Here is a 16,397-nt window from a genome sequence, read left to right on the forward strand (position 1 = left end):
TGTTTCTTACGTTCCCATTTTCTTAAGAATTGGTATTATTTTTTACATTCTCATGTTAACATTAAAATGCACATGAACCTTCCCCACAAAACCAAACCTGAAAAAAAGTCGTCCATTTTATTCAAAAAAAAAAGAATGATTTTCCGTTTTCCAGTTTGCATTACTCAACAAAATTTAAAGAGTTACAAAATCAAGTAAATGACTTGAGCTTAAAGATGGTGTTAACATGCTCTCTTCAACATTGGGTGTACAAAAAAAAAAAGAAGAGTCTGGTTTCATTTTTAAGAAACCAGAACGCGTATTTATAAATATACATACAAGTATAACTGTAGTCTTATAATCTTATAAAACAATCTATGTACTAAAAAAACAACAGATGTATAACGGTTCACAACCGAACGGGTAATCCATAATTAAGATACGTTCTAATCCGTCCATCCCAACCCGCAGCCACAATCACGAGACCCCAAACATGTGGAGCAACAAAAGTACTTTGGTACGCGGTTTTCAAGAACTTATACTCGGACTTACGCATCGAAGGTGAAACACTAACTTGCGTTGAATCAGGTAGTGTTTCCGCCGGCCATGTTGGTGGTCCTTTTAATAAGGATTCAAAGAAAAACCCGCGTGTAGTTGATGGTGACGGCACTCGAGGTGAATCTATTGTGCTTCTTGGAACAACATTGTTGTTGGTAGTTAATGTAAGTCTTGGAGATGGTAATGCGGCTGCTATGGTTTTTAAACCGCACCATGGTATGGCCATTGTTGTGTTATGTGATGTGAAGTTTTCGTATGACGAGTTGGTTTTGGGTTTTGTAACGGGTTTGTTGGGGCTAGTGTGGTTCCATATGTATATGTTTGAATCTTCTGCGGTTGATATTATGTGTTTTCCGTCTGGTGTGAAGTATGCGGATAGTTGGCTTCCGGAACTTCGGTTCCCTGTTTAATATGTTTCGACTGTCAAGTATTTGATGTACAGCATTAAATGCAAGTAGAACTGAATTAACAGTAACTTATATTTGCTATAAACGAGCCGAGCTGAGACTATGTGGGCTCAAGCTCGGATTGTTTACAAACTAAGCCGAGTTGGCTCGCCTCGTCTATCTTGACGAGCTAAAATGTTGAGCTCGAGCCAACTTCTGACTCGTCGAGCTGGCTCGTTTACAAACCAACCCGGGCTGGCTCGAGACGTCTATCTTGACGAGATGACATGTTGAGCTCGAACAGCACTCCCGCACGACAAAAGCTGAAGTCAGCTTGTGGCTCGTCAAGCCGGCTCGTTTTATTTTAAAAAGTTTTTAATTTTTACTACATATAATTTTTTTTTTTGGTTAAATACATCAGAATAAATAAACTACACAATTCGTAATTTATATATTAAAACTTTCGGTTATAAATTATATATATTATAATGACTTCACTTTTTTACTTTTACATTAACCAATCAGATATTTACAATAGAATTTTGAATATAGTTATAATTTTTTTTCATTAAAAACTTGTCATACGGCATAAAGTTACAAATAAATAAATATATATGTATAGCGGTGTTCATTTCAGAACCAAAAATACACCAAAAACAGAGATCCACATAATTCACTTGTACTTTTTTTTTGCTTTATGTGTAATATGGAAGGCGGTACATAACCGCCTACCCCACTATCTCATTAAAGCACTACATACATACACGAGATTTATGCAGTTCTCGTAGTTCTCAACATAAATTGGTTTAGAAAAGAATGTGTGTGTATTAATTTGGCTCTTAATTTAAACGAGCCAACAAGCCACAAGCCAAACTTGGCTCGGGCTCAGCTTGTTTACAAATGGGCCAATTTCAAGTGAGTCACGAGCCCACAAGCTTTTTGAACAACTGTAACCCGCAAAATAAGATAATTCAAAAATATTAGTCACAAACTTTCAAGTAACTTTTTGTTGTAAGTAATAATGATTATCATTAAATCAAAAACGGGTATAATAGCTATAAAAGTTATCCGCTGTCACGTTTAATAATTCACATGTTGTAGTTCAAAGCTAACGAAGTAGAACATACCCTTGAATTTGCCTACAATGTTGATCCCATAAAGAATCCTCACTTGTGAATCAGCTGACGTAACAATGACCTTCTTGGAGTCGATCGGGCAAAACTAAAAGTTAAAAAACAAAACATTACTAAATTACAAAAAAATACTATACAATACAAAACAAGCCTGATAAATAAAAGACAGTTAACCAATACCTGAAATCCAGTTATCCTCTTTGGCCACTTCTTTTTACTCATCGACAAAATTTGAGTATGCAGTTGCAGCCGTTCATCTGCATAAGTTCATCAACTTACATAAAAAGAAGAAATTTACATATATGATTGAGCTCTTTTAATGTAAAAATATAAAAACACCAATAATATCGTAGAAACTGCATTTTCCATCTAAGGTTCCGACTATGCTTCCCTATATTAAGAAAACAAAGATTTTATATTTGGTTTTAATCTAACGAAACATAACCGAATAAATAAAAAAAATACAATAAAGATTATTTACTTTAGAACAAAACAAACCTTGCCATCTGGATAAAAACACGCAGCAGTGACAATATCACCAACATCAATCCAATCAATAACCTTACAACTATGCACGTCCCATATGCGTACTTTGCCATCTATCGAACCGCTAATGAAATAATTGTCATCCACAGGATTGAACTCAACGCACGTCACTACAAGTCAAATACATGCATACATGAAATTAATTAATCCACATTTAATTTTATGAAAAGGATATAAATTAGACTCACCATAGTTATTATGAGTAAAGACATTGAGGCATTCGTGATGTCCAAGTTTCCACATACGAACGGTTTTATCCACAGAAGATGATAAAAGATACTATATAATCAAAAAATTTAAAAACATTCAGTTTTCAAGAATATGAATTTTAAAGTTAATGAAAAAGTTTTATAACACAAAGTTACAAACCCCGTTTTTAGACCATGAAAGCGATAAGATCTCGCCAACGTGTCCATAGAACTCATGCACTGGTTTCTCCAAGATTCTAAAAACTTTAGGCGGTAAAATAACACAAGCTAATTCAGATGATTTCCTAAAGCCTCTAAATTTTAGTGTTTTTTCTTTATCGGGCTTTAATGGGGCTAATTCAGATAAATGATTAGTTGAGAAATAAACCGACGAACGATCGGTTTCTTGAATCTTATATACTCTCGGATCTTGATCTTCAAAAATCTTCCAAACGCGTACAACACCGTCTTCACCCGCACTCGCCAAGTATCTACCATCATGACTAAACTTTATAACCGAGATCACACCGTTATGCGCTGCAAACTCTTGCGTAGCATAAACAGATGATAACTCTTTCGACTTCCGTTTGTGTGCGTGCACATGAACAGAACGAGTACTCGCACCACCCGTGCCATATGTACGATCCGGCTCGTATTCGTTTGTGATTAGAGCCATCACGTTTAACTTCTGCAGCCAACCCTTTTTCACTCTCTTCCTCCTATCTAACAAACCCATCGACTCACCGTCTACTTTCGACAAACCAATATCCAGTTTACGCTCTGCACCAAAATCAAAAGACGGTTTCGTTAACACGTTTTCTTCATCCCAATTCACAGTTTTCACCACCAACTCCATGTTTTTAGCTGACCAATCATTCAAAGATGGCTGCCTACACTAAAACCCATCTTGAAGATTTCTATCATTAACCAAGACCGATTCGGTCTCGTCTCGTATTTCGCTAACAAAATCATCTTCAGTATCTCTTTTAGCATACCATCTATCACTCAACCCCATAAATTTCAATAATTTATCACGTCTAACATCAACACCATCCAAATTCCCATCCCAATAATCAAACCCATATCCAAAAACACCACAACCCTCCAAAAAACCATCCGAATCTGAGTCAGACATAACGTCGAACACCTGGTGTGCATCAAAAAACTCATCTTCATTCTCACTACAACTACCCATCATCTTCAATTCTTAAACATAACCCTCTAATATTATTCAACACCCAACCATAATTCAATAAATTCGGTAACAAATTCTAACCTTTTATGCATCAATTTTGAATTGATCGTCAATAGACACCATAATTGAAGAAGTGAGAGGTTTGTGTTGATAAAACCCAAGTGAATATATATATTTATATATATTATATATAAAGTTGTGTAATTTGACTGATGAAACTTAGGTTGCAGCTTGGGAAAGATGGATTTAGTAAACGAGTGTGATCCGGGTCCGGGTCGGGTAAACGGATAATGGGGCCTCATTAGATGTGTTCCTTCGACCAACGGTTTTGTTAAGTACACACATGTAATAAATATAAGTTGGTGAGGTGTCTGCGTAGTGTGGCTGAGACAGACCCGGCTATAAGGGAGGGCCGGGTGGTCGACGGACCCCAGTCCGACACCTCGATAGGCCCGGATTTTATTTAAAAATAAAATTATATATATATTTTAATAAAAAACAATATGTATATATAATGTTTAAACTTAATATCACAACCACTAGTTTGGTTTAGTGGTAAAGGGGTATGACTTTCAACCAAAACGTTGTGGGTTCTAACCTCACTTGAGGCATTTTGACTATATTTTTATATAAAAACTTTTTTTTACACAACCAAATCATAAGGCCCAAAAAATTAAGGCTTTTTAAAAAAATTAAATTGTAAACCCAACAAGATACCCCTTTTTTATTAAGGCCCAAAATTTTTTTTTGCCTTCGACACCAAAATTTTTAGCCGTTCTCAGAGCCGGGCCTGGGCTGAGAATATAGTTACTGGTAATTATGTAACGTTACTTATATTAAAGTGAATGAAATATTCGTTTTCATGATATTTTTCGAACATGATCGTCTCTGAGAATCACTTAAAATTTTGGGAGCCCGGAGCGAATAAAAAAAGGGTCTCTTTAAGATAACTTTTAAAAAAATAAGTTACTAAAATAACTCATATAACATCTAAAAAAAAGACATCAATCATGAAAATTGAACCTATGACATGTGTTTCGTGAATTCTCACATTTTGCATTGCACTAATGAGTCATTTGGAGTTTATATATAACCTTTTTAATAATTATGAGTCTTGGCAGTCTGGGTCGATTGTCATCCACGCTCTCTCTCTGGGCCGACTCTATTAGCAAACGTGTGAGAAGTTGATTTAAAAGTCAATAATATGTTTAAAACGATTATAGAGTATGTTTTAAAAGTTGTAATTACTTAAACTCATGAAATTGTATAATTACATTATTGTCTTTCTCATATTATTATAATATAATATAGTTTTTTTCTTTTAAAATTGCTTTTGTTGTGATATATGGTATTTGAACCTTCATCATTTGGTGAGATAAAACCTTATGTAACAATTTTATCCCAGTAGGCCAAATCCCCAAGTACTCCATTACTATGGCGGTATGGCCGAGTACTCACAACTCTCCAATCAATTAAGTTAGCAAAGTCTAACGACTTTTGCGACATTGATCATGACAAGCATTAGCTTGTAATAACAATCAACAACCTGATATATATTAAGCTTATTGTACAAACTGTTTTTAAACTGTAAAATATAGAAAAGTTAAAAAAGATGCAACACTTAGTCTTAAATCTAGTAGCATATACGGATCAATAATAGCTATATATATTCATGTCATGATTATGCACATTATTATGCAACGGATGTAAATAATTGCTCAACAAATATAAATAAATGCATACAATATTACGTGAAGTGTATAAATAATTACCCAACATACATAAATATCTATGCAATATACATGTATAATTACTAACTTAGATACATAATTATGTAACGTGTTTATAATAACGCACAACCATTTATCAAACCACGTCATGTTACAAAGTCATTTATAAAATAAAATACAATAGTACTATGTTCAAATGAATGGTAGTCGAACTCCTCATATTACTATAACTTTTAAACAAATACGGAGTAATAAAATATATAAAGTTGTAATATATATGTATAATTACGTAACGTGTTTATAATAACGCACAATCATTTATCAAATCACGTAAAGTTATAAAGTTATTTATAAAAAAAGTTATACAACAGTGCTATGTTCAAATGAACGGTAGTTGAACTCTTTATTTTATTATAACTTTAAAAAACTATTAAAATATATAAACGTTACTAGTTAAAGTATATAAATTGGTGGGTGGATTGGTTATAAAAATAAAAATAAAAACAATTCAAAAATTAATCTATATTCTCTCTCTCATTTTTTTGGTTTATTAGATTTTAATAATCCTTATTAACTGGTATTGGTCGATAATAATCCCTATTCATTTATTGTCACTAGTGGTCCCAAAATTCAAAAAGTTGGCCACAGTGGTCATCTGTTAAAAATTACTTAACGACGTTATAAATTTTTCTGAATTTCAAACTAATTTTTTAGGCTTTTGATTGGAAGGAGAATACGAATCGATTGATGTAAAAATTATATGTGTGGGTGTTTGTTATCAACAAATATTATTTTCTAAATACTATATATAAAAATATTTAGCAATTTTCAAACTATAAGTCAAATTTAACAATTCCATAAATTCAAATAGGTTTACCCTTCAAAATTCAAAATGATGCATATTCAATGGTTGGAGGCGATAATATATGACCTTTAAATTGTCCCTTCGGAGTTTTGACATACCTTTTCCCTACCTCTACTAGTTCACTCCAATTGATTATTTATATTCAAACAAACCAAAAAAAATAATATGCACATACATTGGTAGTTTATAAACGAATGAAGAATCACGTAACGAATTTTACCTATGTGTAATTTTTCTATATTTTAAACAATCGTTTAACTTGTATTATATATTTTTGTTCGTGTTTCATCATAGTCTAGATGACATGAAAACATATTACCATTGCGTGCAAATTTTAAATAACATATAGTGGCATATTTAAGACTTCAAAATTAGACATATAATGAAATGGTGCTCGAATATTATGTTAGGTGCAACATGAGTACGTCTCTCAAGGTACAACAACTGAAAAAAGCAGTTAACTATGGGATTAGAGAGTCTCTTTTGTTATATTTTTTTGTTTCTGGATGTTTATGTGGAATGCAATTGTTTTTTATGCGTCTCGAGTGTAAGCCGAAGGTAGCACTTTAGTTATCTAATCACCTCATAAGACAAAACCTTCAGATCACTTGTTTTTGGCTAAATTGTTTTGTTAATAAAATTTGTCTTTTGAACAAAAAAATTTAAGAAAAAATAAATTGCACTGAATGGCCGCTTAGTGCAATTTTTTTTTTAAATTATAAGCTTTGAAGATTAAACAATATTGTGGTTTAAAACCACATACTGCAACATACGGTTTTGTTTGAATTAATTTAAAATGTGAGTCATGAGAGTCGGCTAACACCCCAAATGTGTTTTCTTTACTCATACACCACTACGTCCACATTATTAATAAATTTATATATAAAAATACTATATTATATTGATCAGATCATCAGTCTCTTTCATTAAACTTATAAACGTTACATTTGTTTAAAAAATAATATTTATGGACATGTCTAGAAAACTGTTGAAACAAAAACAACTATGAATGATGCATTAGTATAACAAAGTTGCAACATTTATAAAGCTATAAATATAGCTTAAGTTTTTAATAAAAATAAAAATAAAGGTAAGATTTAAAGTATTACCGGTCAATTGTTTTGAATGATATTAAATGTACCATTAACTTATGTTATAAGTCTATATTGAACAGTTAACTCTCCACGTGTTCTAGTTTGATATTATATAAATACAATATAATTTTTTTAATAACCAATGAATAATTCCCGGCTGTCTGGGAAACCCGATGGAAAAAGACGACTTCTTATGCCCGCAATCATAAATAATGTTGGGTAGCCCAAGCCACCATCTTTTGTCAATCAATCAATCAATCTTACCCAGTGAAATCCCACCAATAGCATAGCTATAAATAGGGTCTGGGGAGGGTGGGATATAGGCACACCGTACCTCTATCCACATGGATAAAGAGGTGGCTTCCAGAGAGACCATCAGCTCTAAAGTACATATGTATGAAGCGATACAAAGGAAATCAGAATTCAACAGTAATAATAATAATGATGATAATAATAATAATAATAATAATAATAATAATAATACTATTTATGTAGAGAAAATATTATTATAGTGTGTGACTAAAATAAGGTAAATAGAAGCTCTAAGGTATTCTTTTCTTCCTAAAAATCCTTAACTTTAATTCTACTTCTCCAATAATTCATATCCTCAATCATGTCATCGGAGAGATTTAGGTCTATCAAATCATGCTTAATCCCCTCATCCCAAGTCAATTTAGGTCGTCATCTACCCCTTCTCCCCTCTATAGTAATGTTTTCTATGAATCTAACAGGACTCTTCTCTTCACATGTCCAAATCATCTCAATCTCCACTCTCTTATCTTGTCTGCTATGTTTGCTATCCCTAATCTCTCCCGAAACACAACTTTTCTTATTCGGTCTAGCCTTGTGTGCCCACACATCCAACGTAGCATTCTTATTTCTGCTACCTCCATCTTTCGCACTTGTGCCTTCTTGATGGCCCAACAATCTGTTCCATATAGCATTGCAGGTCTAACTGCAACCCTATAAAATTTTCCTCTTAGTTTAGTTGGGAAACTCTTGTCGCACAATATATCTGTGGCTGCTTTCCATCTACCCCATCCTACCTGAACTCGATGGATCACATCACTGTCTAATTCCCCATCACTCTGAACAAATGATCCTAGATATTTGAACTTCGTTACCTGTGGAACCACATGCCCTTCAAGTTGGGGAAAAATCCGGCGCAAGAAGGTCGTCAGTTGTTTGCGATAAAACCTGGTTTGGGTCGGATTCAAGCTTGAGAGTTTACGGTCTACATCTTAAATCTTCACTTACTCTCTAATGCCAATTGACATAATTACGAGTATAACATAAAAACCATTTCTATTTCAAATTTTTCTGCGGATTATTCTTTCAATATTTAATGCTTGTTGAGTTGTTGGTTTGAACTTCAAAGTGAATTCATAATTTCATATACATAAGAATATCTTGGGCCTGTTAACACTATATATGATTTTTAACGTAGGCCTATCTTCGGGCTTAAGCCCAATTGCCCAAACGTTTAAAAAGGAGGGCCGAAGCCTATTAGTAAAGTTCTAACCAAATCAAAAAAGAGTTACATATATAAAAGCAGATTTCTCATCCACTCGATCCCATTAATATTAACCTTACTATTTCTATTATGAACCAAAAAATAAGAATAATGGATAATCGTCTCCAAACTAAGATTTTTATCATGGATCATTAGCTTAAAATACGACTTCAATCCTGGAATTCCGTAACACCCACAATGCCGTCGACAAGATGCCTTCCACCGCACAGTTTTTAGAGCCACTAACTTCGAACCATATAACCATTCTAGAAGAGCTCCGAGGTAAGGACATGTAAAATGGATTTCTAGTCATTTAAAAACTAATATACAGTAGAAATGAGTAATACCATAAGAAGCAAATAAATGGACAACTGTCTTTTTTTGAGAAAAATGAACACATAATATGCGAGATGTCAAAACCGCTATTGCAAAGATATCTCTCGTCGGAGTCGATTCAAAAGCAGACACCAAGTAAAAATATTAACTTATTTTGGCACCTTTTTACACCATCTTATTTTCAAATGATTAAGCAAAAACATAATTTTATCAATGTATTTCTTAACCTCTTTCACCTTAATACCATCTGGAAAATATTAACCTCTTTCACAAATAAGTCATTTGAGTTCATTTTAATCAAATTTATGTTGACTATTAAAATATATGATATTCATACCATAACTTTGATTTTATTGGTATCAAAAAATCTCAACTTTAGATACGTTCACGGGGGAGGACTTACACTATAAGTGACTTATAGGGTTCGGCTGATCATACTAAATATTTTTAGATGATATATATATATATATATATATATATATATATATATATATATATATATATATATATAGGTATTGGATCATTTCAGAAGTTTGTTTACAGTGAGAAGTGAATGTGTAACTCCATTAATCCCTAATTTTACATCAATTCTTATGTATAGGTGTGTTGTGTAGGTGCATATGTATGTGTGTAGGTACGTATGTTTGTATATGTGTACGTATGTTTGTATATATGTGTGTGTGTTTGTATGTGTGTAGGTACATAAGTTTGAATGTGGCTCGATACATTTATATGTTTGTAGGTTGGGTTGAATGTGTAATTAAGACATAAATACAACCAACCTACATATATGTATGTAACATCATATGAAAGGGAGTGAAATTAGGGATTAATGGAGTTATACATTCACTTCTCGCATTTCTCGCTGTAATATCACTTCTCGCAAGATCCATTATATATATATATATAAAAAAAACAATTGTTTTGTGAGAAGTGTGAGAAGGGTTTAAAATAAAATACATCACCTAAATAACCACCTAAATAGGATACCATACCATACAAATATGAACTATACAACTTTTAGATTACCACTAATCTCAACCACTAGATACTAGATCCAAGGGTATACATCTATTCTTATGCTTCTCACAAAACTATTGTTTTTTACGTTAACTCTACCCTATATATATATGTATGATAAAAATTCCAACCGACTCCTATTTAATTTTGACACCGATTATTTTTCAAATCTTGTGAATTTTTTTCATGGGTCCGGCCGCCACTTTATACGTCACATAAGCACAAGTAAACAACCAAATTAAAAGTGTCTAGCTGATAGTAGTAGAAAACCTAGTAGAAAACCGACCAGATTGTATATTGTGTTGACTATATACATGTAGTTAAGAAAGTCCAATAAGCTTAAGATGGAAGCAATGTGGGGTGACGACTGATGACTAACGATTGTGATTGATTTAGCATCCCACAATTATAAAATCAGTTTTAACTATTTTTATTTTGGATCTAACACACTAACATTCTCTTGGAAAAGAAAAAAATTATTTTCTTATAAAGATAACTAACCAATTAGTTTTGTGAATAATACCCAAACTAACATATAACTAGTGGTGGGTCTTATAAAATGTGAGGCGAAAACATGCTATCGAAGGACCGAATAAGCATATTATACCTAAAAAAACACGTATCAGATACTATATTATACATGAAAGAAATTTTCGGGTGTCACTTGACTTCACACCATACTTTTGTACATAAGTTTATATAAACAAAAGAGAAACAATATTTAGATAATTATAGTTATTTACTCATTTCTACACTTAGATACCTTTAGTTTATATCCATAATTAGTTGTGTATGTTAATTAGACATTAGGTTATTAACTTATTATCCTACATTTTGATTAGTAAAACTACTTTCTCTTAGCCAAAATCCCTATTCCACGATGTAAAGACGACTAAACCATTTTGGAAGTCCAAGGCAAAGTGAAACCCAAACGTCATCATGAAATTTATCGTTTCTATAAAAAAATAGTATTAAGTATTTTTGACAAACGTAGTTGAATCTAAATTATTTTTGATCTACTAGGTTTTTTGTCCCAAGGGACTGTAACAACTAACAACTTATAAAGTTTATTACTTGTTTAATTAACAAATAGTTAAATTCTTCTACATTTATATAAAACTAATGCTTTAAGTATAACTGTATAAACACAATTACAAAACCAACAATCTATCTAGTTTATTTGCAAATAAAACTATCTATTAGATAATGCGTAATAAGTGTACGTGCACGGGTTTTTCAATTGGTTTCCTTCTTGAGGTCAGGGTTCGAGTTCTGAAAGAGAAATAATTTGTTAAAAATACATTTCAAAGACAAAGATGTATTTGTTGTTAAAAAAATATGTGCACGAGTTTCGTCGAATTTTGAATATATAGATATAATAAAACAACCCATTCGTTAAAAATATTAAAAGAAATGGAGATATAGGACCAGGAACAGAAGTGGGCAACAATTGCATGCGCAATATGATGTTGTTTGGGACCCTCTTCTCCTACCTTTGAATCTGGTTCTCAAAATGTTTTCTTCAATTACAAAATGGGCCCACATGTGATATATATATGTCATTCTTATTTTAATAGTTATATATATATTATTTACTTTTACGTGATCACTAAGGAACCCCTCATCAGTTAACCCTACAACAAGTTCTTTTACCGCCGTTCGTTAAGGCACCTAAACTAGTTAAGGTTGGTAAAACGGAAGGTTCAGGTAGGATGCCGGGTCAAAAAGGAAAAAAATGACATTTCGAATTAATAAATTGTGTTTTTTTTTACAGCATGTCTAACCTTTTCAGTTCATGATAAATTTTTTGATTCTTAATTTACATGTCATGGTCTAATGTTAAAATTCTTTTAACCTTTTTAGTCTTTGATGTTAACCTTATTCAAATTTCTTTTTTTGGCTAAATAGAAGAACGATTAGTCATCTTTTAACTTAAGGACTATTTATGTAGTTTATAAAAACCATTTGTTAGTTGAAAGACTATTTGTGTACTTCACTTGTTATATAATTATTGGTGCTGGTGGAGGCGGCAGTGGTGTCAACGACTACGGGTAGGTGATGTAGCTAGACAATGGTCCCGTGGTTTGTTCTAACTCATTTTAACGTGTTTTAAGTTGGTTTAATTTATAAGTTAGTACATATGATTTAAATATATTTAGTTTTGCCACTGTATAATTTTAGTTAAAAACCAACTAATACGGAAGTGGATTTCTTTTACCAAACCAACTCATTATATGTAAAAGGCGTACTCATATTGCCAACCATATGACTTCTTTTTTAAACTATTTTTTTTCCTTGTGTCACACATAAGATTTGAACACTCACCACGAGATTTGATACCACTAGCCAAAGGCCCTCCGGTAAGTACGCTTAAGTTTTATCTTTTTCCCTCTGAACTGTAGAATTCACTGATTTACCTTCATGCAGCAAAACTATAAAATAAGTTAGCATGTGTAAAGTTATGGTCACATGAGTTGGTCTTTACAAGTACTGACAACATAAAACAAATTTGTTACTTTCCTCTGTCTATTTATTGGAAAGCCTGTCATCAAGCAACACTGTTGTCTAAGGTAGAAGTATACTTTTTGACTTCTATATACATTTTCATAACACCCGATCACATTTAATCACACAAGCAAACATGTTTTTGTACTCCAAAACAAAGATAATAATAAGAATATATATATATATATATATAAATCTTGCTATCAGGGTGTCCGGGTTCGACATTGGGTAAGGCTCGGCTTCAATCAGGTTCATTGGGAACACCGGCACCAATAGCTTGGGTAGGCAATTCGGGTACTAAGATCACGAACCCGATGATTTAATTAATTCTATTTTTTGACCATTCTATGGCCAAATGGACCGTATCGTTGTAATAAAAACAACAAAATAAAATCCTATAAATTGATTAACCTTAATAATGTGGTTGGCGAGATTAAGGTGCTTAGTTTTATGTGGGTAAAGAACTGGGGAAAGAATACGAGACTCACGTGGGAGAAATGGCGTGGCTTTAATTTCATATAGTAAGAGTGTTCGAGTCGCTTTTGTTTTATTTGTGTTTGGGTTGGTTGACATTTTTCACATTTGGGGTTGTTTTTTCGTGTATTGGTCGTTGCTAGTGTCTTGCTTGTAACGATTGTTATTAATAAAATTTTGGTTGGCCGTTCAAAAAAAAAACACTCCTTTCCGGTTCTTTACACCAAACATACATTCTCAACTCCTATATTTCTATTAACTTTTTACATTTTCTCTAAAAACATCACTTTATGGAGCAACCAAATCTTGTTCCCGAAATCCAAATCGAGAAATAGGAGAAGGCCACAAACATGGAGCTACGATGAAGAAGTGACGTTGGCAAAGGTTTGAGTCAATGTTTCCGAAGACTTGGATCCATAAACCAACGAATATTGAATTTTGAAAACGGGTTTGCAACTATTTTTTTCAAGATAGAGGATCTTAAATTGCAACGTGCACCAAGTGTATTCCAAATGACAAAATATAATGAGACAAATTAACGTTACCGATATGGCCACTCTAGAAGTGAAAAACCGAACTTAAAAGCTGATGGTATTGGGAATAGTATTTTTATGCATTTTTTGATTAAATGTTTAACTATTTATGTATTTTTAATGCAATTTAGGTACTCTTATTTATTTTTGTGTTTTTAAGTTAATATATAAATTCTTTTATATATATATATTAAAAATGAAAGATTAAAAGTTCACCTTAATTCATCATAATCCCGCATCCACCACTAACAAATCTTCATAAATCTCCATACACTCTCTACTTGTAATATAAAACACTCTCATTGGTTTGCTCATTCACCGAGTACACTTCACCATAATCATCCATCTAGCCCTAATACACTTAGGGTAATTAGTTTTTTCTAATAGCAATATATTAAACAAAAGCATCAAGGTGCTGAAATTTTTTGTACAAAAATAGAGTAATTAATGAAGCTGCATGTGCATCATGTACATAATACGAAGATAACTTACGCATATACGCAGAGTATGTAACTATGTAAGTATATGTATAATAGGAACATAACTTATGTATATACGCAGAGTATGTAACTATGTAAGTATATGCACGTTTGTTACGCTTATATGTAAGTAGGTATATATGAGTGTTTACATGGGAATAGTGATCTAATTAAAAATTAAAGATGAAAGTATATAAAATAAACATGTGGAATATAAATCATGCAAAACTGCAGAGTTATCTTTTGAATGAGATATTAACATTCATGCATGCTGCTTTGTTAAAGTGATAAAGAAAACGAACTAAAGTCAAAAATGCATCTTTGTTGTGTTGCCATGTTCTTCCACATAACCATCACTACATATATGACTTCACCTTGTACTTTATTTTGTCTCAAAAAGAAATTACAACCTTTTTATTGTAAGTTTTGTAAGAGTCATATATACTCTTTTAGTATTAAATTAAAAATACAACATTTGATTTGACATTATATAATTCAGTCAAAGTTTTCACCTAACAACCAAAATTACAAATTTTGTCAACAATAATCATTACTTAAAACGTTTTTCCTTACTAAAGTTATAAAATGTTAAATCTCTCCTTTCCTTTTCTTTTTATATATTTTTTTAAATTACGTTTGCAATTACTTATAATACCCAAGTGAACATTCTTAAGGACAAAATGTCAATCGTTTATACTGAATTAGACACTCCAATTCTCATAAAAGAGGAAATCCATTACTATAGGGAAATCTCCTTAAGTTGAATTTCAAATCTAAGACCTCAAAGATTTAAAATTTTGACCATCACCTACATGTCATTAGACTAGAAGATCTGTACAAAATAAATAATAACAAAAAATAAGAAAACGAAAAGAAATTTTAAATCTTCATAGAATCTATATATTGAACTTAACATTTTAGTTCTACTAAAGCAAATAAAATAATAACAAACTCAAGTTTCAAAGAAAAGGCCACGAGAACTTTCTTATAATGTCTTATTGAATAATTAACATTTTTTCAATTTGTGGACATATTTATATTATTAAATAGAAAACGTTGAATATTTAAAATCATTAGGAGTTATTTTGCCATATATAAATACATGTGTCCATATATAAATAAAATATAAATTCACATTCACAATTATATAAAAGTAAAAGAATGACACAAATCCTCTAGAAACTTAATTCAGAACCCAGCTATATCCCTATTCAAACTTTAAAATTACAAATGTAATTACCTTTTTCTTCACTAAACTCATATATTAACTTGTTTCTAATTAACTAACTTCATTAAAACCTAATTATAAAATGACTATTATACTCGTGTCCTCAATCCAAATAATCATATATTTCGGAGCACATCTCAGTCTCTTCATGAGTTTTTTGGTTATGGGGATCTAGATCACATATAGTACACCCGTGGACGTCCAAACTATACCTTTATTTGGTCATTTTTCGCCCGGATAAAAGGAACTCCTTATGTAGCCTCTCAATTCTCGACCAACAGACATAATCGGCATTTCATGTAGAATCTTCAGTTTATATGTATAAAATATTTTGATTTCATATCTGAGACTAAATGACCTAAAAATTAAAAGAATATCAGGCTATATATAATGGTTCTAAATATTTATTGATTATGATAACATAATATTATTGATGTAGCTACACATCTCTTTTGATAACCTAATTTATAATCTAGGTTATTAAATGTCGTCTTTTGCTAATTAACATAAATAAGGGAATTATGAAATTCAGTTGCTTAAGAGATAAAAATGGCAAATAGATTTTAATAACCTAGATTATAATTTATTGACCGGTAATAATCGATACTGGCACCTCATGAGTAACCCTCTTAACT

General features: G+C 31.8%; 1 protein-coding gene across 1 annotated transcript; it reads right to left on the reverse strand.

The window, feature by feature from the left end:
- Positions 1 to 305: 305 nt before the first annotated feature.
- LOC143529539 (uncharacterized) lies at positions 306 to 4,183 on the reverse strand. Its single transcript, XM_077025311.1, has 7 exons — positions 2,972 to 4,183; positions 2,791 to 2,881; positions 2,555 to 2,712; positions 2,396 to 2,447; positions 2,237 to 2,313; positions 2,051 to 2,144; positions 306 to 939 (listed from the first exon to the last, which is right to left on the reverse strand). The coding sequence occupies exons 1-7, from the start codon at positions 3,644 to 3,646 to the stop codon at positions 389 to 391; spliced, it is 1,698 nt and encodes a 565-aa protein (XP_076881426.1). The 5' UTR covers positions 3,647 to 4,183; the 3' UTR covers positions 306 to 388.
- Positions 4,184 to 16,397: the final 12,214 nt, after the last annotated feature.

This window comes from Bidens hawaiensis, unplaced genomic scaffold (genome assembly GCF_021521415.1).
Source record: "Bidens hawaiensis isolate Kalapana, Puna unplaced genomic scaffold, B.hawaiensis_p1.1 tig00008566_1, whole genome shotgun sequence".
Lineage (NCBI taxonomy): Eukaryota > Viridiplantae > Streptophyta > Magnoliopsida > Asterales > Asteraceae > Bidens > Bidens hawaiensis.

Bases quoted from the DNA above. Each gene is read 5' to 3' on its own strand.
- LOC143529539 (XM_077025311.1), bottom strand. From the start codon at position 3,646: ATGGAGTTGGTGGTGAAAACTGTGAATTGGGATGAAGAAAACGTGTTA. The intron at 2,713-2,790 runs GTGAGTCTAATT...TTTGACTTGTAG, and splicing joins CTTTACTCATAATAACTATG to TGACGTGCGTTGAGTTCAAT. The intron at 2,314-2,395 runs GTGTTTTTATAT...GAACTTATGCAG, and splicing joins CAGTTTCTACGATATTATTG to ATGAACGGCTGCAACTGCAT.